Source organism: Trachypithecus francoisi, unplaced genomic scaffold (genome assembly GCF_009764315.1).
Source record: "Trachypithecus francoisi isolate TF-2019V2 unplaced genomic scaffold, Tfra_2.0 Lachesis_group17, whole genome shotgun sequence".
NCBI lineage: Eukaryota > Metazoa > Chordata > Mammalia > Primates > Cercopithecidae > Trachypithecus > Trachypithecus francoisi.
Window position 1 is genome coordinate 68788446 of NW_022681462.1, and position 23239 is coordinate 68811684.

At 42.6% G+C, this 23239-nt stretch overlaps 1 protein-coding gene across 1 annotated transcript in view; it reads left to right on the top strand.

Moving 5' to 3' along the window:
• Positions 1–11901, top strand: part of CDKL4 (cyclin dependent kinase like 4) — a 63277-nt gene extending 51376 nt beyond the window's left edge. Inside the window, exons 7-9 of the mRNA XM_033175940.1 lie at positions 2642–2698; positions 8290–8424; positions 11517–11901. Of these exons, the coding sequence (XP_033031831.1) occupies positions 2642–2698; positions 8290–8424; positions 11517–11618 (294 nt within the window). The 3' untranslated portion in view covers positions 11619–11901. The remainder of the gene's footprint in view (positions 1–2641; positions 2699–8289; positions 8425–11516) is intronic.
• Positions 11902–23239: the final 11338 nt, after the last annotated feature.

Consider the following 23239-nt stretch of genomic DNA (forward strand, 5'->3'; position numbering starts at 1 on the left):
TCTGTTTTCACACTGCTGTAAAGAACTTCCCTGAGACTGGGTAATTTATAAAGGAAAGAGGTTTAATTGATTCACAGTCCTGCATGGCTGGGGAGGCCTCAGGAAACTTACAATCATGGCAGGAGGGGAAGCAGGCATCTTCTTCACAAGGCGGCAGGAGAGGTGAGGGCACAAGGGAAAACTGCCACTTTTGAAACAATCGGATTTTGTAAGAAGTCCCTTACTATCATGAGAACAGCATGGAGGAACCCCCGTCATGATCCAATCACCTCCCTCTCTCGACACATGGGGGTTATAATTTGAGATGAGATTTGCGTGGGGACACAGAGCCAAACCATATCTCACATATTGAAGAAACTATATAAAAACTACATTACAATGAGCCAGGAAAAATGCTTTAAATGTTTACTTGTCTTAACTATTCAAAAATTAATGTTAAATTTAAAGTGAAAGTATATTTAGTGTCTTAGATACAACATACTTTTAATCCATTGGTCAAAGCCTTAGGAGAATTTTCCCTTAAATAGTTATATTCTCATAAAGACTACTTATAGTAGTCTTCTTCATTTTGACACAAATGCATTTAAAAATTTTTTTGGCTTGTAAAACAAAACTCAAATCAATCAAAAGCTTTTTTCACAACATATATTCTTACACGGGTGGTTGTTTTACAAAATGATCCCCATTGTACTCATTAAACTCCAAATCACAGGGATCATCTCTCTACTCTTGCAATGGTCTTTGCCTTTATTTGAAAACATATCAATGACCACTTGACTCTCTCTCTTACTCTCTGAAGACATTGACTTCCTGTGTGTGTTACCTAAGTTCAGGCTATGCTTTTTTTTTTTTTTTTTTTTTTGAGACGGAGTCTTGCTCTGCCACCCAGGCTGGAGTGCAGTGGCCGGATCTCAGCTCACTGCAAGCTCCGCCTCCCGGGTTTACGCCATTCTCCTGCCTCAGCCTCCCGAGTAGCTGGGACTACAGGCGCCCGCCTCGTCGCCCGGCTAGTTTTTTGTATTTTTTAAGTAGAGACAGGGTTTCACCGTATTAGCCAGGATGGTCTCGATCTCCTGACCTCGTGATCCGCCCGTCTCGGCCTCCCAAAGTGCTGGGATTACAGGCTTGAGCCACCGTGCCCGGCCCAGGCTATGCTTTTTAAAGCTCCAGATGGTCCAGAATCTGCCTATAAAAGAAAAAACTGCCAGGAAAAGCATGTGTCCACACTCCAGCTGTGCTGGAGTCAGAACCATGTGCGGATGGAAAAAACTCTGAGAAGGCAGATCATGATCTATGATAGGCGTGAACTGTCCAAATAACCTGAGCTCCAAATGGTCCCAACCATCTCTAGACACCCTGTTCATTTAAAATCAATTATTTCATATAATATCTTGATTTATATACTGGTTTTCTTTTTTATTGTCTTTGTTAAAACCTTTAACAAATGTAATACAAGGTTAAAGGTTGAACTGCAAGGTTAAAGGTTACAAAGGAATATTTATATAACATGTGTTTAAAGAATAAACTACAACAAATGTAAGTGTCTTAAGTTTCCCACCGTTATCTTTCAGGCATCTCCATCCCCTTCTTTCCTCATCATTCTGAATGTTGTGTTTTTCATTCTTTTGGTTTCTGTAGTGTTCTTATGCATGTAGTCCAAGGTATTTTCGTAAATACTCGAAAACATCCTTAGAAGTAGATCAGGTACAGATTTTACGGCACTGTTGTAGGATTTCAGATGGGAGCATTTGGGACCCACATTTACCCAGCATCAACTGCAAGACATTGTGAAATTAAGAAAATAACTTCATTTTATGTATTTCAGATCTTTACAGTGTACAATTATATAAAAGCATGATTTTTTTTTTTTTTTTTTTTTTTTTTGAGACGGAGTCTTGCTCTGCCGCCCAGGCTGGAGTGCAGTGGCCGGGTCTCAGCTCACTGCAAGCTCCGCCTCCGGGTTTACGCCATTCTCCTGCCTCAGCCTTCCAAGCAGCTGGGACTACAGGCGCCCGCCACGTCGCCCGGCTAGTTTTTTTTTGTATTTTTTAGTAGAGACGGGGTTTCACCATGTTAGCCAGGATGGTCTCGATCTCCTGACCTCGTGATCGCCCGTCTCGGCCTCCCAAGTGCTGGGATTACAGGCTTGAGCCACCGCGCCCGGCCAAAAGCATGATTTTTTAAAAATATATTTAAAATGAATTATCTAACCTATTAGAGAGTCTTTCTTTAAAGTGTTGTTATTACTCATATATTCAAAATATAGGCCAGCTGAGCTGGTTCACCCCTATAATCCCGGCACTTTGGGAGACTGAGGCAGAAGAATCACTTGAGGCCAGAAGTTTGAGACCAGCTCATGCAACATAGCAAGACCCCATCTCTGCAAAAAAACTAAAAATTAGCTGGGTGTGGTGGCACCCACCTATAGTCCTAGATACTCAGGAGGCTGAGGTGTAAAAATCTCTTGAGCCCAGAAGTTCAAGGTTAGAGTAAGCTATGATCATGCCACTGCACTGCAGCCTGAGAGACAGAGGGAGACCCTGTCTCTAAATACACACACATACACACACACACACACACACACACACACACAATTACTTTGTTGTTATGTAATATTGAATGTTTTAACTTTATTTTTCAGGAAACTCTTGAGGAAAAGTTCTCAGATGCTCATCCTGTAGCTCTGAACTTCATGAAGGTACTTAAGAATCAATTATAACTCTTATTAGCTATAAATTGTAATGACTGAAGCTGGTAATTTGAGGAGGGGTGGACAGTGGATTAAATAATGCCAAAATAGGATGTAGTCATTGAAAATGATAAAGAACTGTAAAATAATTCCAGTTAAAGGGACATCAGTGGTTTAAGCAGTCATTGTTCTAACATATCTATTAACATTAGTAGATGAGGCAAAATCAGAGCCATGTAGACACCAGACCTAGCTCCTGCACTAGGCCTAAGAGAGATGGTCAAACCAAGGACAGATTCAAATAAAAAGCAGAAGAAACTTACCTCTGCATAGTCTGCCATTCATGCTTGACCAAATGAAGCCACACTAGAAGGTGTGTGACCCTGCCATCCATTGTATATACGAAAAGCTCATTGGACAAAGGGTATGAGGATACTGGAGAGGGTATCTATCTTTAACAGTCAATTAAGTTCAGTCTACAGCAGTGTCTTCCAAATGTGGTTATTCATCTGAATGGCCTGAGAGCTTTTGAAAAATATGGATTCCAGTATCTAGCCTCAGATTGAGAAGGAAAATTTTCATGAGTGGGACCTTGGCATGTGTATCTTTAAACATGCCCTTAGGTGATTATGATAAACAACTCAGTTTAAGACTCATCTGATCTAGACGGCGGGGCCATTTGGATGACCTAGAGTCAACTTTGTAGACTACCCTTTGTGGGAGTGCTAATCACTGCCATGGTGCTATCCAGAGTGCTGGAGTGCTTCAACCTGAGTCCTCTTGAGAGTCAGAGCCAGATACCCCTGTGCTCTTGGACTCCCCATACCATTGCTCCACCTGACCTCAGCTGCCATCTGTCCTGTCTTACTGCCCAGACCTGCCTTCATCCAGCACTCAGCAGGTCCTGTCCTAGAAGCCCAATTCCCTGACCTTGTTCTTGACAGGTGGTTCTGACCCACCTGCAATTTAGCAAAACCTGCAAGGGAGAAGGGAGGCATCAAGCACTGCAAGCCCAACCAATTCTCAGATGGAAGCCAGAGACAACCTGTGGTTCCCTCGAAGGCAACTCTGGGGCATGAAAACTGCAAGATGTAGGACAAGTTCCCCGTCCTCATCTCCAAAGATGAAGAGCCCTGGTTGGCTGCCTAAGCTTTTAGATGAAGCTAGGTTTGTTACTCAACTATTTTATTTAGACCTGTAAGTATCAACGTAAGGCCCAAGAATCCTCTCAGTGCATCAAGGATTGTGCTATTTCATGGGCCACACCCTATCTTATAGACTCCTGCCCCATGGTAGATGAAAGAACACTTCAAATCTTTGCAATTGAGACATCCTTTTTTTTTTTTTTCTTTTTTGAGACAGAGTCTTGCTCTGTCGCCCAGGCTGGAGTTCTCCGCTCACTGCAACCTCTGCCAACTGGGTTCGAGCGATTCTCCTGCCTTAGTCTCCCGGGTAGCTGGGACTACAGGCGCGCACAACCACACTGGGCTAATTTTTGTATTTTTAATAGAGGCGGGGTTTCATCATGTTGGCCAGATGATCTCCATCTCCTGACCTCATGATCCACTCACCTCGGCCTCCCAAAGTGCTGAGATTACAAGCATGAGCCGCTGTACCCAGCCCAGGACATCTTTAACAGCAAATAAGTACTGGCTGCCATAACTGGTGTTTATCCCATGGGACCGAATCATAACCTATGCAGGGAACTGCTAGGTGGATGACGTATTGGGCAATGGCAGAGTCAAGGAAAGCAGTGGCATGCAGTAGCCAATCTATGGCAGGTCTTTTGTGTTCTCTTCATTAGGTTTAAAATGAGACCATGAGCACAATCTTTCTCATTTATTACTCATTTATTTCCATAGTCATGACTATCCTATCACTATATCAGCTTAAGCTAGTCATCAAGAAGGAGACTATAGACTATTAGAAATTTTATTAGAGCGTTTTCTGTGAAATTTGAAGTTTGGACTTAAGAAAAGGATCCTGACTTGGACTTTACAGTTTTGATTTCTCATCTCCCATCTTCAAGACGTTTTCTGGGTTAGGAGCATGTCTACAGGGAACACCTCTGATTAATTCGTCAGCTTCTTGATATACAGAAAGTTATTAATCCAGGCAGGCAAAGACTCAGAAGCCTCAATTCTACTCAGTTCATCTCAGTGCTTCAAAACTAATCAAGCAGGACATTGTTCCAGCTCAGACTCCATGGAGGGAGCTCAGCATTAGTAGTGTCTTCTAAGAATCTAAAAATGTTCTTTAAAATGAAAATTCATAGGTATTTAGTGATGGACTAGATTTCAATAGTTTTGAAAGCCCATATAAAAATATGAATGAGTGAATGAGGCTGGGCATGGTGGCTCATGCCTGTAATCTTAGCACTTTGGGAGTCCAAGGCGGGAGAATCACTCGAGCCCAGGCATTTGAGACCAGCCTGGACAAAGTCAGACCCTATCTCTACAAAACACAAAAAATAAATAAAAATTATCCGGGAATGGTGGCACTTGCCTTTAGTCCCAGCTACTTGGGAGGCTAAGGTGGGAGGATTGCTTCAGCCCAGGAGTTGAAGGCCACAGTGAGCCATGATTGTGCCACTGCACTCTAGCCTGGGCGACAGTGAAACCTCATCTCTAAAATTAAATTAAATTAAATTAAACGTGAATAAATTCAAGATATATTTGAAAGGAAAACTGATAGGACTTAATTATGACTGATATATGGGGAATAATGTAGAAGAGGTGGCAAGGATACAGTGCCTGTATTGGTTTTTCAGGTATTGGCAGGTCCGGGCTTTCCCTGAAAATTCTTGGCAAGGGTCTTTCCTTGCCTCTTCCAGCTTCTGGTAGCCCCAGGCATTCTTTGGCTTGTGACAAAGTAACTCCAATTTCTGCCTCCATCATAGCATGGCATTCACTCTATGTGTCTGTCTATACCATCTTCCCTCTTCTTATAAGGAAACCAATTATAATTGGGTTAGGGGGTCTACTCCATGCCATTATGACCTTGTCTTCATAAATTACTTCTGCAAAGACCTTATTTCCAAATAAGGTAACATTCTGAGGTACTGGGAGTTAGAACTTCAACGTATATATTTTTGCGGTGACACAATTCAACCCACAACAGTGACCTTGAGACAGATGTTAAGTAAGCAGTTGCGCCTGCAGGTCTGGAGTTCCTAGGGGAGGTCTGGAATGGAATTGTAGATGTGGAAATCTCTGGTAAACTTTGATAATTGAAGCCATCGGCAGCAAAGAGATCACCTAGAAACCAAGAATAGATGAGAAAAAAAGGGGTGGCTAGGATTTGGCCCTGAGGAACTTTATCCAACCATAGTGGAGAAGAAGGTAAACTAGCAAAGGCTGGTTTGAAAAGGAGTGGCCAGGAGGAAGGAGCAAGGAAAGTGAGAGATTAGAGAAGCCAAAGAGAAACCAAGTTTCAAGGAGGGCTTGTTCAGTAGTGTCTAATACTACTGAGGAGACAGAATTCAAAATATATGATCGGTTGAAGGATATGGAAGTAGAGGTCAGAGGTGTTAATAACAAGAGCCACTTTAATGGAACAGTGGAAGCAAAAACCAGAATTGAGTGATAAAGAAATAGAGACTATCACAGCTTGTATTCAAAATAGTCTTTCTGGCCGGGTGCAGTGGCTCACGCCTGTAGTTCCAGCACTGGGAGGCCGAGGCGGGCAGATTACTTGTGGTCAGGAGTTCGAGACCAACCTGGCCAACATGGTAAACCTGTCTCTACTAAAAATACAAAAATGTACTCAGCATGGTGGTGCATGCCTGTAATTCTAGCTATCTGGGAGGCTGAGGCATGAGAATCGCTCAAACCCAGGAGGCGGAGCTTGCAGTAAGCCGAGATGGCGCCCCTGCATTCCAACCTGGCTGACAGACAGAATGAGACTTTGTCTCAAAAAAACAAACAAAAAAAGTCTTTCTGTCCTAATACTTTACTGACAGTATCAGAGTTTGAGGAGAATGCTTCAGCAGCTGGAGTTGATACATGGCATGGGTCATTAATTAGGGGTCATTTGCTTGGACCAGGCAGTAGACATGGAGCGACAGGTAAGTCTAGTTTTGCTGAGCAGGATTGTTTCTTGAAGAACAGGACTAATCAGATCCCTCGCCAAGGGCCAGATGATACTGCTTAGGGGCAGGCAGCTTCAGGGATCGCAGAGATCTGAGGTCAGCTGGGGTCAGGGAGGAACAGACACCACAGAGCAGTGCCCGGCTGGGGCAGCCTCAGGCAATGCAATTGTCTGGGCTTCAGAATGTCTCAAAACAATGTTTGTGATGGTGGTGAGCCTTATTTCTCTCTTATGGATGGAAGGCAATAATTTTCAGGTCATCTGTGTATTGTAAAGCTGCTCCTTTTAAAAATGCAAAGGTAGAGGCCGGGCGCGGTGGCTCAAGCCTGTAATCCTAGCACTTTGGGAGGCCGAGACGGGCGGATCACGAGGTCAGGAGATCGAGACCATCCTGACTAACACAGTGAAACCCCGTCTCTACTAAAAACTACAAAAAACTAGCCGGGCGAGGTGGCGGCGCCTGTAGTCCCAGCTACTCGGGAGGCTGAGGCAGGAGAATGGCGTGAACCGGGAGGCGGAGCTTGCAGTGAGCTGAGATCCGGCCACAGCACTCCAGCCTGGGTGACAGCGCGAGACTCCGTCTCAAAAAAAAAAAAAAAAAAAAAAAAATGCAAAGGTAGGAGAGATGGGGTCTCACTATGTTACCCAGGCTGGTCTAGACCTCTGGCCTCCCGAAGTGCTAGGATTACAGGCAATAGCCACCAGCTCTGGCTTAAAGCTGCTGTTTATGGATCATAATCTGTGTTTATTGATGGGCAAAGTCCCACTGTCTGGCTGGAGTATCAGTGTTTCTCAGAGAAAACCTCTTTGTGTCAGGACCCCCACAGCCCCTCCGCTGTGATACTCTTCCCCACTCTCAGAAGCCGACCTAGAGGCTTCTAATGGTCTCAAATATAGAAGGGTCGTAATGTCACCTTTTCTGTTTTGCCTGTAGTTATTTTTATATGAACATATAGTCCATTCATTTCTCCTTGTTTTAGGTTCATTCTCATGACTGAGGTTCTCACTTCCTCAGCCATCTCCTTAACCCAGATGTTCTCAAACCTGAGCATATGGGCATCGGAATCACCCAAAGAGCTCGTTAAACACAAACTGCCGGGCCCCACCTCCAGTGCTTCAATTCCCTTTGGCAGGCGGGGTGTAGGACCCAAGACTTCGCATTTCTAGCAAGTTTCTGCAACACTGATGTTTTTAGTCCAGGGACTACACTCTGTAGACTGCTGCAATTTGCTTTCAGTAGTGATTTTAAAATGTCATTGGTGGGAACACTGGATCTACAGGCAGCCTCTTTCAGAGAGACGCTCACCATCTATTCATTCTGCCCTCAAAAGACCTTGAAGTAGCAAAAAGAAGAGCAATCCTATTAGCAAGCTCCAACTACTTGATAATACACAAACTTGAAGATTTTCTAAACCCATATTTATCCTAACAAGTTATTGCTCAGTTTGTGGGCATGGTAACAAAATGAGCCCCTCCCTTAATATCTTCTTTGTGATTCTGTTCCTCCAAAGGGGTGTCTGAAGATGAATCCAGATGACAGATTAACCTGTTCCCAACTGCTGGAGAGCTCCTACTTTGATTCTTTTCACGAGGACCAAATTAAAAGAAAAGCGCGTAATGAAGGAAGAAACAGCAGACGCCAGCAGGTACTTCCACTCAAAAGTTAAAGTGCTATAAAAAGAATTCATTTTTTGTTTTTGTTTGTCTGCCTTTCAAAGTGAGACAAGGTGGACACCAAGACCTTTCGTTTGTACTGGTGTAGTTGTATTTGTCTAGCTTAATAAATATTGGTAATTGATGTAATAAAACCATAGAACTATGAAAATATCAAGATTATTATTACAAAATCTTATTCCAAACACACTTGAATCAAATTGTTACACAACTGTTTGGCTGCTCTGATTGGATATACCACCCACAAGATCGTATACCCATAATAGAACAACTTTGTACAATAAAACGCTGATTCCAACAGGACTGAGTTTTGCCAGCATTGCAAAGGAATCCAAGTGCCTTTCTGTAGCCTCCAGATGTGCAATAAAGGTAACTTGACTCTTCCATCTTTTCATCCACGGCAGGCACCTAAGTCTGCCTTTCCTAGGCTTTTTCTCAAAACCAAGATCTGCCAGCTACAAAGGAATGAAACCCAGACATCTGGGAAACAAATTCTATCCAATGGGCCAGTATTGCAGAACAGTACAGTGACTCTTATGACAAACATTAATTCTGCAGTTTATCAGGTGACTGTCCTTCACTTGCTTTCAGAAAACTTTGAAGTTAAACCATAAACTCCATGGAAATAGATTTGTTTTGGTTCAGGGCTTTTTCTCACCTTGTAAACCCAGCACCTAAAACAGTATCTGACCCATAGAAGGTCCTTAATATTATTAAAATAAGTAAGTAGACGAACATTGCCTAATAATAAACCAAGCTGGTAATTTCCAATTTATCAGAGGCTAGCAATTTTCACAGCTAGCAGATTTTGCGTTTGCTTAATCTTTCATCTTCAATCTAATTTTCAGTCATATGTCTTCTCATTAGCATGTTTTCCATAAAGGAAAAAAGTGTTGGCTTTTCCCAACCTTTTCATAGTTAAAATAGGAGTTTTTTGGGAGAGAAAAATCAAACTAATCAAGAAGATGAAATGTTAAATCAGTTCTGTGTATCCAAAATCTCCAGGTATCCATATTTTGATTACATGGGTCATTTTACCTTTTACTATTAAATGTTTGCAAACCAAGCCCAATGCAGCTTATACTTAAATAACAACAAAAAAATTAAATAAAGATTGCTGAGGCAGCAATCTGAAAGACAGTGTGAATTGTGTGTAAAAGGACACTGTCCTGTTAAAAACATCTCAGCTGGCGCAGTGGCTCTCGCCTGTAATCCCAGCACTTTGGGAGGCCGAGGTGGGCAGATCACTTGAAGTCAGGAGTTTGAGACCAGCCTGGCCAACATGGCAAAACCCTGTCTCTTCTAAAAATACAAAAATTAGCCGGGCATAGTGGCGGGCGCTTGTAATCCCAGCTCCTTGGGAGACTGAGGCAGGAGACTTGCTTGAACCTGGGAGGCAGAGTTGCAGTGAGCTGAGATTGTGCCACTGCACTCCAGCCTGGGCAACAGAGTGAAACTTTGTCTCAAAAATAATAATAAAAACTAAATAAATAACAACATCCCAGTACTTTGGGAGGCCGAGGCGGGCGGATCACACGGTTAGGAGGTCGAGACCAGCCTGGCCAACATGGCAAAACCCCGTCTCTACTAAAAATACAAAAATTAGCCTGGTGTGGTGGTGGGTGCCTGTTACTTGGGAGGCTGAGGCAGAAGAATCCCTTAAACCCTGGAGGCAGAGGTTGCAGTGAGCCAATATCATGCCACCGCACTCCAGCCTGGACAACAAGAGCAAGACTCCATCTCAAAAAAAAAAAAAAAAACCTCACCGGATTCCCCCCCACACTGGCCTGGGAGGGTGCACAGTGTCAGCTGCCCCCCGCTGGCCTCCTGGTTCCCCTAATCACTGTCTCCCTGGGAATCTGTCACGGACCTCACCTTGCCTCGAGGGGGTTGGGTGCTGCTCTCCCTTCACAGCTCCAGCTCTCTGCTTGGGTTTACAGCTGTGCTACCCTTTCCTTCAATGCCTGTAACCCAGCTGATACAGATCAGGGACTGTGAACAAGGCCTTCCAAAAGGCCCAGAGGCAACAAAAGGAAAGAAACACAAAGGGCAGCATGTACCTAGAGATGCTCCTTTACAGAGATCAGCCCATGTTCTCCATCCTCTGTAAACTGCATCCTATCCACCTCTGCATGGTGGGCCCCCCCTGTAGCACACACATGAGGCCAGTTCTAAACAGCTCTCTCCTTCAAGTGAGGTGCCCAGGGAGCCAGACCAAGAGAAAGACAGGAGTGCCTTTCAAGTTCTGGTTTTCCTTCAGAAGACACACCTGAATCCTAGACATTTTACCTGGCAGAAAACAAATGTTACAGAAAAAAATATTTTCATTCATTGTGGTTTCCTTAAGACTAAATAATGTTTAAAGTTGATAGTAAAGAGGTTTTAAGCCTTTGCTGTTCTGCCAATATCCTAGCTATTAAAAATTTGAGGCCAGGTGGGTGGCCCACGCCTGTAATCCCAGCATTTTGGGAGGCTGAGGCAGGTGGATCACCTGAGGTCAGGAGTTCAAGACCAGCCTGGCCAACATGGTGAAACTCTGTCTTTATCAAGAATACAAAAATTAGCTGGGCATGGATGCTCACGCCTGTAATCTCAGCTACTTGGGAGGCTGAGACACAAGAATCGCTTGAATCTGGAGGCAGAGGTTGCAGTGAGCTGAGATTGCACCATTTCACTCCAACCTGGGCAACAGGCTGAAACAGAGTGAAATGGTGTCTAAAAAACAAAAATTTGTTTTGAGATGGGTACTGTGTAGTCTCCTGGAATTATTGTATAGTAGCTGATGGGCATCTACCTCTTAAACATTGACTAGATACTCAGATTAAGTGTACTGAAATAAATAATAGTATATCCATGGGTATCCTAGAATAAGTAATAGAACCTAATTTTCAGGTATCAGAAAATCTCAATTTTTGGAAAGGTAACCCTACTTAATTTTAAAATTGATATATTTTGACATCTTTGTACCATAAGTATCCACTTGTCTTATCATCTTTAAATCAAACTGTACAAATAAGAATTGTTTTCAATTTACTTTCTTATTTTTGTCTTATTCTGCTATTAGAATCAACTGTTGCCTCTCATACCAGGAAGCCTCATCTCCCCCACACCTGATGGAAGAAAACAAGTCCACCAGTTAAAATCTGATCATCTTCCAAACATTTAGGAAAATGTTCTTTCAAGTGCAAGTATTAAATATGTACACATTTTGTACAAGTGAGATGGGAATTCACAGTGTTTCAAATGCAAATGGGCCATATGAAAATTAAGATGCCTTCTAGAATTGTTTTGCTCTGATCATTGCTGATTCCTTTCCCCATGTTTTTACATGCCAACTTTATCTTTTAGAATATTTTCTTTAAATGTTATAAAGCCTAAAACTGCACATATGGAAGAGATATTTTCAATTTCATCAGAGCAGCCCCTCCTGAGGCTATTTATATGGAGAATTTGTGAGCTTATACTTTGATTTATGAAAAAGATTTACATGTGTCATCTTGCTTCAGCTGACCACATAATTTCTTTTTTCTTTTTTTTTTTTTTGAGACGGAGTCTCGCTCTGTCGCCCGGGCTGGAGTGCAGTGGCCGGATCTCAGCTCACTGCAAGCTCCGCCTCCTGGGTTTACGCCATTCTCCTGCCTCAGCCTCCTGAGTAGCTGGGACTACAGGCGCCTGCCACCTCGCCCACCTAGTTTTTTGTATTTTTTTAGTAGAGACGGGGTTTCACCGTGTTAGCCAGGATGGTCTCGATCTCCTGACCCCGTGATCCGCCCGTCTTGGCCTCCCAAAGTGCTGGGATTACAAGCTTGAGCCACCGTGCCTGGCCCACATAATTTCTTAAAGCAATATCAGATAGCCTGCCTCACTGTTTGTGTAAGAAGTGACATATGTTCCTGCATTGTAATTCATACTTACTGTAACCAGGTCTGTTGAGTAATGCTGGTATCTTATTCTGTGTTTTCACATTGGTGTAGAAAGGGAACCTTGAAAGGTCATTAGGTTTATCTCTAGATTCCACGGCAGGCTCTCCTTTGTCTGTCTCATGAGGCATTGATGATTCTATTTTTAAAGCAAGCTAGAGAAAATTACATACAAATTCCAATACATAGCAAGCAGTGGACCAATGACAAGGAATTGCCACCCTCATCAGTAACATCCTCGGATAATTGTCTGCTGTCCTTTGCTATATCACCATTCCTTATCCTTTTCTCCTCCTGTCTAAATCATCTCAGGACCCAAGCCGATCCTCCAGGGTGTGTTATCTAAATAGCTCATTGCCAGTACTCTCTTGCAAACATTTGCATCCATAGCCTCTATGAAATTGTGCAGCCCAAAACTAGTCAGTGCGTCGTAATCAGGTTGGTTTGTAAACACAAGAGCAGGAAGATTATCTTTCAGTTAATATCATTTCATATCTCTTACAAAACAACAAAGCAAAACAAACCCCTCAATAACTGAGCTGAATTTACTTTGGGATATTTACCCAACTAAACTTGACATACATACATATATACATATATGTATATACATGTATTTGTAAATATATACTTAAAATTATAAATGTTATAGCATCGTAGTAGGTGCCTTTTATCCTGGACATCAAAAATGATGCAGAATATTTAAAAGTACTTTTAGTTTAGCTAACAAGGAACTCATATAAAAAAATAGCATAGGGCTATCACTGTTAGGCAAAAAGGCACTATCAGTGATATTCCTATCAAGAAAAATTAAGAGTATTTTATTAACTCATTTCTGCTCCCATGTCTGATTGTTGTCAAATTCTGCAAATATACTTTATTCCAGAAATTTTCTGTGTCCAGCACCAAGAGTTAAGGATATATTGTTAGTGAAGAAACATAGAAACATAACATCCTATGTTCATGTCTAAAAGTCTTCCGCACTTAGAAACACGTAAACTCCCAGAGAATCTCATTCAGTTATGTAGAAGCATCCATTTAATAAGGAATTATGACATCTAAACAATAGTTTTTTGTTCAAGGGAAGGATTTTTTTTTTTTTTTTGAGACAGGGTCTTGCTCTGTCACGCTGGAGTACAGTGGCATAATCACAGCTCCCTGCAATCTCCACCTCCCCAGCTCAAGTGATCCACCCACCTCAGCCTGTAACTGGGACTACAGCGGGCACCACCACACCTGGCTAATTTTTAACTTGTTTTATAGAAACAAGGTCTAGCTATGTTGCCCAGGCTGGTCTCTAACTCCTGAGTTCAAGTGATCCTCCCACCTCGGCCTCCCAAAGATTACAGGCTCATGCCTGTAATCCCAGCCAGGAAGGACATTTTAAGTGAGCTGATCTGATCTGGCCATTTTACATTCTTAGTGTAAATATAACCTATTAAGGCCTTCTTATTTTCATCTTGTTGTCAGGAATATGCCTTTTTAGATTTGTATGTTTCTTGCTTTTTTTCTTTTTGAGGCAAGGTCTTACTCTGTCACCAAGGCTGGAGTGGCGCAATCATGGCTCACTGCACCCTCAACCTCCTGGGCTCAAGCAATCCTCCTGCCTCAGCCTCTCAAGTAATTGGGACTACAGGTACATGTCACCATGCCCAGCTAATTTTTTTTTTTTTTTTTTTGAGATGGAGTCTCACACTGTCGCCCAGGCTGAAGTGCAGTGGTGCAATCTCCGCTCACTGCAAGCTCCACCTCCCAGGTTCATGCCATTCTCCTGCCTCAGCCTCCCCAGTAGCTGGGACTAGCCAGCCACCACGCCTGGCTAATTGTTTTGTATTTTTAGTACAGACGGGGTTTCACTGTGTTAGCCAAGATGGTCTCAATCTCCTGACCTTGTGATCTACCCTCCTTGGCCTCCCAAAGTGCTGGGATTACAGGTGTGAGCCACTGCGCCCAGCCCCAGCTAATTTTTTGTAGAGAAAAGGTCTTGCTATATTGTCCAGGCTGATCTCAAACTCCCGGGCTCAAGCAGTCTCCCTGCCTTGCCCTCCCAAAATGGTGGGATTACAGGTGTGACCCACCACACCCAGCCGTTTCCTGCATTTTTAATAGGATGATACCACGGGTGCAAAGAAAATGAGAAATAAAAGATAAAAGGCAACTTTGCTGAACAATTTATTTTTAGCTTTCATAATGTTTTTCATTTAAGCCTTCTTATTATCAAACCACTCATACTGCTGTAGCTCTCCTAAATATATATCTCTATGTATTATGTATCTATATAGATAATATATTTATGCATATACATATATATGAATATAAAATATGATATACACATACACATGCAGAAAATAAGACAGCATTCCATTGCCCATTTTGCTTGCAATTATGTTTCAAATAACCAGGAAGTTTTTGGCAGGGATGGTGGGGTGACTGTCTTTCCTTATTTTTGCTTGCATTAAAAAATTAATTCAAACTAGCATTTCTTTTTTTCATTTTTTTCCTCAGACAAATCCATCATTTAGGTGTCACTGGCGAGGGGACAGGAGAGAACATCTAATGCTTAGAAAAATGCTGTAATAGAGTCATATTACAATGAAGACAAATAAACAGGCCAGGCGCAGTGGCTCATGCCTGTAATTCCAGCACTTCTGGGAGGCTGAGGCAGGCGGATCACCTGAGGTCAGGAGTTCAAGACCAGTCTGGCCAACATGGTGAAACCCCGTCTCTACTAAAAATACAAAAATTAGCCTGGTGTGGTGGTGGGCACCTGTTATCCCAGCTACTCAGGAGGCTGAGGCAGGAGAATCACTTGAACCCGGGAGGCGGAGGTTGTCGTGAGCCAAGATCACACCACTTCACTCCAGCTTGGGCGACAGAGCAAGACTCCATGTAGAAAAAAAAAAAAGAAAGAAAAGAAAAGAAAAGAAAAGAAAAGAAAAATCAGTTTCTGATGCCATATGCCTGTTTAATTGTCCCTGGGTGGCCCAGGCCACAGCATAGCACTGCTGCTGCCTGCGTTGCCCAGGGTCCCAAGTCTCAAGCTGTAACTCCTTCCTGTTTCAAGTACATATCTCTCACCTCTATGCCACACAAATTCTCTCACACCCTTCAGCCCATGGACAACAGTTGCTCTTCAGCATCTGGTTCCCAAATTCTGCAATGCCTATTTTTCTTTTTCTTTTTCTTTTTTTGAGGGGGACAGAGTCTCACCCTGTCACGCCCAGGCTGGAGTGCAATGGCGCGATCTCAGCTCACTGCAACGTCTGCCTCCTGGACTCAAACGATTCTCCTGCCTCAGCCTCCCCAGTAGCTGGGATTACAGGTGTGTGCCACCATGCCCAGCTAATTTTTTTTTCTTTTTTTAGTAAAAATGGGGTTTCACCATGTTGGCCAGGCTAGTCTTGAACTCCTGACCTCATGATCTACCCGCCTCAGCCTCCCAAAGTGCTGGGATTACAGGCGTGAGCCACCGTGCCTGGCCTGTGTAATGCATTTTATAAGACTTATCTTTAGCAAATAGTCTTGTCCCAGACTCTTCACAGAAGCCTACTTGATCCCGTAATTATGAGTTTCTATTAGGCTCTTGTGCAGTTTCTGGATCACCCGGGTTCTGTCTCACTTATGCCAACTTTCAAGCCTTTTAATTTGTTTATGTAGCTCCTTCCTGATGCTGTCCAAGTACTGTGCCATCGTGCTGAGTGACGCTGCCTGAACACTCCTCTGTGCTCCGCCTCTTCATGGCCTCTTCCCACCTTGGTTTCCTCAGACTTTCCACACACACGTACTTGAGAGTCTCCAAACAGTTTTTTGTTTGTTTGTTTTTTCAGTTTGTTTGCTTTCACAGTATTTTCAGGCCATTCAAAATACAGACTTTGCTTGTTCTTAGAGCTCCAACATAAAGGACATTTCATTAGACCTCTCTCAGCCCTGGAAGCCTGTGTGCTTGGGCTGTGTCTTTGGTCTCTATTTCAGTCCTGGTGATATTTGAATGTAATTGTTCCAACTTGCCCCAACCACAAAGCCCTTTTAGGAGATCACTTTTTGAAGATTACTTTAACTAGACTGAATTGCTGAAAAGTTGTATTCAAGAAGCTTTTGAATCCTTGGGATTAGGGAGATGATTGAGTAAAGGGTAAAAACTAAGTTCTCAGGGAATGAAGAGTTGAAACAGAAAGTATTTTTTTTTCCTTGTAAGTTAGGTGTATCACGGTTCTTCGTTGCACTTGCAGATTTCCCAACCACAAAATTAAGGTTATTCTGAAAATCTTTTTTTTTTTTTTTTTTTTTTTTGAGACAGTCTCTCTCTGTCACTCAGGCCGCAGTGCAGTGGCATAATCTCAGCTAACTGCTGCCTTCACCTCCCACGTTCAAGCAATCCTCCTGCCTCAGCCTCCCGAATAAGTGGGATTACAGGCATGTGCCATCACGCCCAGCTAATTTTTGTATTTTTAGTAGAGACGGGGTTTCATCATGTCAGCCAGGCTGGTCTCGAACTCAAGTAATCCACCCACCTTGGCCTCCCAAAGTGCTGAGATTACAGGAATGAGCCTGACCTGAAAATGTTTTGTGCTCCTTTAGCTTACTTGCCATAAAATTACAATTTTCCAAAAAGTTAGCACTTTCTTAGTCATTTGTTACCACCATTGATTTCTAATCCTGGTCACAGAATTCTCAAAAAAAATTTTTTTTTAAATTAAAAAATACCACTAGAAGAGGAATGATCCTAAAATTTTGTGAACAGTAATATCCTTAAAAAACTGGGGGGCCAGGCATGGTGGCTCACGTCTGTAATCTCAGCACTTTGGGAGCCCGAGGTGGGCAGATCATGAGGTCAGGAGTTTAAGACCAGCCTGGCCAACATGGTGAAACCCCATCTCTACTAAAAATGCAAAAATTAACCAGGCGTGGTGGTGGGTGCCTGTAATCCAGCTACTCGGGAGGCTGAGGTAAGAGAATCGCTTGAACCCAGGAGGCGGAAGTTGCAGTGAGCCAATATTGTGCCTTTGCACTCTAGCCTGGGCGACAAGAGCAAGACTCTGTCTCAAAAACAACAACAACAAAACTGGGGAGTCAGTGTTAGCTTCATCACAAAGATACAGATTTTCAGGACATAAAGATAAAATGCCACTCACAAGTTAATGTTCTGCATATGTGTTTGTTTGTTTGATCTTTGGAGACAGGGTCTCACTCAGTCTCCAGGCTGGAGTGTTGTGTGTTTTATATGAAAATTAACAACTTCATTGTTGTTTTAGTAGAAGACTAAAGGTGTTTAAGAGTAGTAGTCAGGGCCAGGCATGGTGGTGCACGCCTGTAATCTTGGCACTTTGGGAGGCCAAGGCAGGTGGATTACTTGAGCCCAGGAGTTTGAGACCAGCCTGGGCAACATGTCAAAACTCTGTCTCTACCACAAAAATTACAAAAGTTAGCCAGGAGTGGTGGCATGGGCCTATATTCCCAGCTACTTGGGAGGCTGAAGAGGGAGGATTCCTTGAGCCCAGGAGGTCAAGGCTGAAGTGAGCCATGATCGTGCCACTGCACTTCAACCTGAGTGACTGGTTTGCTTGAGCTGGGAGGCGGAGGTTGCAGTGAGCTGAGATCATGCCACTGCACTCCAGCCTGGGTGACAAGAGTGAGACCCTGTCTCAAAAATAAAATAATAAGAGTGGTCATTAGAGAATATAAATAGAAAAATCATTTGGTCTGGAAGTTTGGACAGCTAGGTTCTAGGCCTATACTGCAACTCTCTTGTATCCTTGACACAGCATTTAACTTTTCTGTGCCTTCTGTAACTTTGCTGTTTTCTCATTTGTAAAATAAGAGAGTAGTGAAGCTAGATCATTTCTAAATCTCCCTTTCAACTCTAAACTTCTGATTCTCTACAGCAAACAGTGTTTGTATCCTGGTCGTATCTCCTACTACAAGAGGCTTTCTAGAGAGTGTTTTTCATTAACAACACCAAGATAAAATTGTAGTGTTCATGAGCTAGCCAGGAGCCAGGAGTTATCTTCCTCTCTCTCATCTCTGTCTTCCTTGCTTGCTTTCACACTCAGGCAAACACACACATGACTACACCCTACTAGTTCCATCAAATCAATAGTTTACAGGCAACCATCTAACACAGATTAAATTTTCTAAATGAAAGTGGATTTTGAAGCCAATTATCACTAGATTTGATGTTTTCATCAAAGAATTGGAAATGGTGCATATCATCAAGGAAGAACATTTAATCAAGTTTTAACTTCAGCAACACTTTTAGTAGTTTCAGTAAATGATAATTAAATTTTACAGATAAATCAGATATATCTGAATTGTATACATTTTCGTTTCAAAAGCAAGGACTCAAGCTGGGCGCGGTGGCTCATGCTTATAATCTCAGCACTTTGGGAGGCCGAGGTGGGCAGATCACGAGGTCAACAGATCGAGACCATCCTAGCCAACATGGTGAAACCCTGTCTTTACTAAAAATACAAAAATTAGCTGGGCATGGTGGCGTGTGCCTGTAGTCCCAGCTACTCGGGAGGCTGAGGCAGGAGAATCGCTTGAACCCAGGAGACAGAGATTGCAGTGAGCTGAGATGATGCCACTATATTCCAGCCTGGCAACAGAGTGAAACTCCATCTCAAAAAAAAAAAAAAAAAAAAAAGCAAGCACTCAGGCTCTCTCTCTCTTTTTTTTTTTTTTTTTGAGATGGAGTTTCTTTTTTATTTTTATTTTTTTGAGATAGAGTCTCACTCTGTCGCCCAGGCTGGAGTGCAGTGGCGCAATCTCAGCTCACTGAAAGCTCCGCCTCCCGGGTTCACCCCATTCTCCTGCCTCCGCCTCCAGAGTAGCTGGGACTACAGGCACCCGCCACCACACCCAGCTAATTTTTTTTGTATTTTTAGTAAAGACGGGGTTTCACCGTGTTAGCCAGGATGATCTCGATCTCGTGATCCGCCTGCCTAGGCCTCCCAAAGTGCTGGGATTACAAGTGTGAGCCACCGCACCCAGCCTTGAGATGGAGTTTCAGTAGCGCAATCTCAGCTCACTGCAACCTCCAACTCCCGAGTTCAAGTGATTCTCCTGCCTCAGCCTCCTAAGTAGCTGAGATTATAGATATGAGCCACCACATCCAACTAATTTTGTCTTTTTAATAGAGATGGGGTTTCACCATGTTGACCAGGCTGGTCTCAAACTCCTGACCTTGGGTGATCCACCTGCCTCAGCTCCCAAAGTGCTGGGATTACAAGCATAAGCCACCTCGCCCGGCCTGGTTCAGTCAACTTTTAATTTACCCCAAAATTTGCTCAAGCTGAGAATTGGTAATCCTACTCAACAGGCATATAAATGATTTGTATTTTTAAAGTTAAAATTTTTCTTTCTGTTACGAACACTAACTTATAGACCATATGTCTAAATATTGTCATACTGAAGATTCTGTATGTCCATTTATTATTTTAGAACATATTTGTGTAGAAGCAGGTATATTTCAAACCACTTGAAATTGTAGCTATATGTTAGTTAACATTGATAATTAGCCTAATCATAATTTAAACTACTAGAAACAATTCACTAAAAGCAATTTTAGTTTTATTATGTTAAATATACATAATATTATGGTTTTTAAAAATTTAGCTTAAGATACTTTGAAAACCCACATATGGGATTAAATATTTTGCTGACTTTATATTTGTATGTATAACTTAACTTGACTATGTTCTTTAGCTTATTTTAATAAAATAAATATTTCTGTCTCCTAATTTCTATTCAACTCAGCTATTCATTAATTTTCTAATACTTAGTTATTTAAATGAGAAAAACTGTCATCTTCATATGTAAATTCCGCAAATTGTTATTTAATTTCCTATTGGTTGGAATATCTGAATGGCTGGCATGGCAAACTTTTTGTGTGTGCCTTGGGTTGGAAATTTTTACAAATGGAAAAACTAACAAAATATTTTCCAGTCTAACTAACTAGATGCTTATCCTTGAGAAAATCTTCACAACTTTACTTTGAGGCTGTAAGATTCTTTTTCTTTCAATTTATCAAAATATTTATCTGATCCCTTATAATACTGAAGCTACAGGATATGAAATTTTCTTGCATCTTCATTTCCAGGCTATCACAGTGATTTCTGTTGTGGGTTGTAAACGGTGAAAAGGGCTGAAGACCAAACTCAGACTAATGATCAAAAGAGAGAAAAACAACTATAAAATAATGAATTAGGTCACTATTTAAATATGCTCCAATTCTTTTATTTTCTTTTGAACTAATCTTTCTGCTTTTATTCTTTTAATGGTGCCTGTGTTAAAAAGAGCATAGTAGATTGTTTCCATTGATGACTGCAACAATTTCTCCCAGCCTACATGCCTTTTGCAATGATACTTTGCCACTCTTTTTATCAAGAGGTGAAGTCGCCCTCCTCTGTCGCTGCCTTGAGTCCAAGCTGGCCTTGTGATTTCCTGAGGCACATAGAATGCAGCAGAGGTGATACTGTGCCATTTCTGGACCTAGCCCTTAGAGGGCCTGGCAGCTTCTATTCCCTCTCTCTGGGGAAGCCAGCTACCCTGCTGCAAAAGAGCTTAGGCTGGACTATTAAGATACCACATGGAGAGAGACAGAGACCCCTGGAGAAGCACTAAAGGACCAGACACATAAGTGAAGCCTTTCTGGACCTTCCAACTCCGTGCAGCCACCCGCCGAATATAGCCAATGGTCCCCAGCCAGCACCAAGTGGAATAGGTTAACTGTCCAGCTGAGCCTAGTCAAACCACAGAATTGTGAGAAATAATAAATCATTGTTTTAAGCCACTAAATGTTGGGATGATTTGTTATGCAGCAATACATAACTGAAACAGAATATATATATATATATATATATTTTTTTTTTTGAGACAGAGTCGCACTCTGTTGCCCAGGCTGGAGTGCAGTGGTGCAATCTCGGCTCACTGCAACCTCCGCATCCTGGGTTCTAGCAATTCTCCTGCCTCAGCATCCCAAGTAACTGGGACTACAGGCACACACCACGACACCTGGCTAATTTTCTGTATTTTAGTAGAGATGGTTTCACCATGTTGCCCAGGCTAGTTGTGAACTCCTGAGCTCAGGCAAACCACCCGCCTCGGCCTCCCAAAGTGCTGGGATTACAGGCATGAGCCACTGCACCCAGCTGAAACAGAGTATATTTTTAGATTGCATTACAGTTGAGCACATGTTCCCAAATAATATGCACAGTTAAGATAAGGCATAAAATCTGATGTTATTTAACCTAGAACTCTAAGTACATTCTAGGGAGTCTGTCACCACCACCTACCCCGTCAAGGCTGCTATACTTCCAAGGGTCTCATAAAACATGTGTAAGCATGCTGCAGGGGAAATCTAAAGCAGTGTATTAAAGAAATGGTCCAAACATTGTATTTTGCCAAATATATGAACACATGCTAGAAATTTGCTAAAGTTTTCACAGTGGCCTAAAAGGAAACTTCCATTTTTGTTTTTTTCTTTTTTAAGAAACAGGAGTCTCAGGCCGGGCGCGGTGGCTCAAGCCTGTAATCCCAGCACTTTGGGAGGCCGAGACGGGCGGATCACGAGGTCAGGAGATCGAGACCATCCTGGCTAACCCGGTGAAACCCCGTCTCTACTAAAATACAAAAAACTAGCTGGGCGAAGTGGCAGGCGCCTGTAGTCCCAGCTACTCAGGAGGCTGAGGCAGGAGAATGGCGTGAACCCGGGAGGCGGAGCTTGCAGTGAGCTGAGATCTGGCCACTACACTCCAGCCTGGGCGACAGAGCGAGACTCCGTCTCAAAAAAAAAAAAAAGAAACAGGAGTCTCAAGGGCCAGGTGCAGTGGCTCAAGCCTGTAATCCCAGCACTTTGGGAGGCCGAGGCAGGTGGATCATGAGGTCAGCAGTTTGAGACCAGCCTGACCAACATGGTGAAACCCTGCCTCTACTAAAAAATACAAAAAAAATTAGCTAGGCGTGGTGGTGGGCACCTGTAATCCCAGTGACTTGGGAGGCTGAGGCAGAAGAATCGCTTGAAACCAGAAGGTGGAGGTTGCAGTGAGCCAAGACTGAGCCAAGATTGTGCCATTGCACTCTAGCCTGGGCAATATGAGCAAAATTCAGTCTCAAAAAAAAAAACAAAAACAAAAAAAATTTGAAGGAACAGGAGTTCCTATGTTGCCCAGGCTGGCCTCAAACTTCTGGGCTCAAGTGATCCTCCCGCCTCAATCAGCCTCTCAAGTAGCTGGGCATGGCCTTTTTTTTTTTTTTTTGGAGAGACGGAGGTTCTCACTATGTTGCCCAGGCCAGTTGAACTCCTGACCTCAAGCTCTCCTCCTGCCTTAGCCTCCCAAAGTGCTGGGATTACAGGCGAGAGCTACCATGAGAGGCCTCATATAATTTTTTTAATGCAGTAGTTGCCATGTTGCCTCCCAAAGAAGCATGAAACCTCATCTTACTCAATTGCTTGTATCTTCCATTTGGTAGCTTTTACATTTCTAATATGAAAAGGCTCTTATCTTACAGCAAAAAAAAAAAAAAAAAGTCAGGTTATTTTCTTTACACCAATTTAGTTCATTGACACTCTTTGAAAAAGTTTGCTTAGTGTTTAGCAAACACTATCACCTAAAGAAAATAAGCCCTCAGTGGATACATAGCCACCAAGAGGAAACAGCCTAACAAGCTTAACCTGAACGACATAAGGCCTCACCAGAAAACTTAAAGAAAACACCAACAGGAACATCATGAAATAAATCTGACCATGACTCCAGGAGATCTCCCTCAGGATTGGAACGATCAGAGATAGAAGAGTTGGCTGGGGCAGTATCACTAAATTTTGAAGAAAAAACATTTTTGGTTTGGAAGACACAAAACAAATTTAATATTG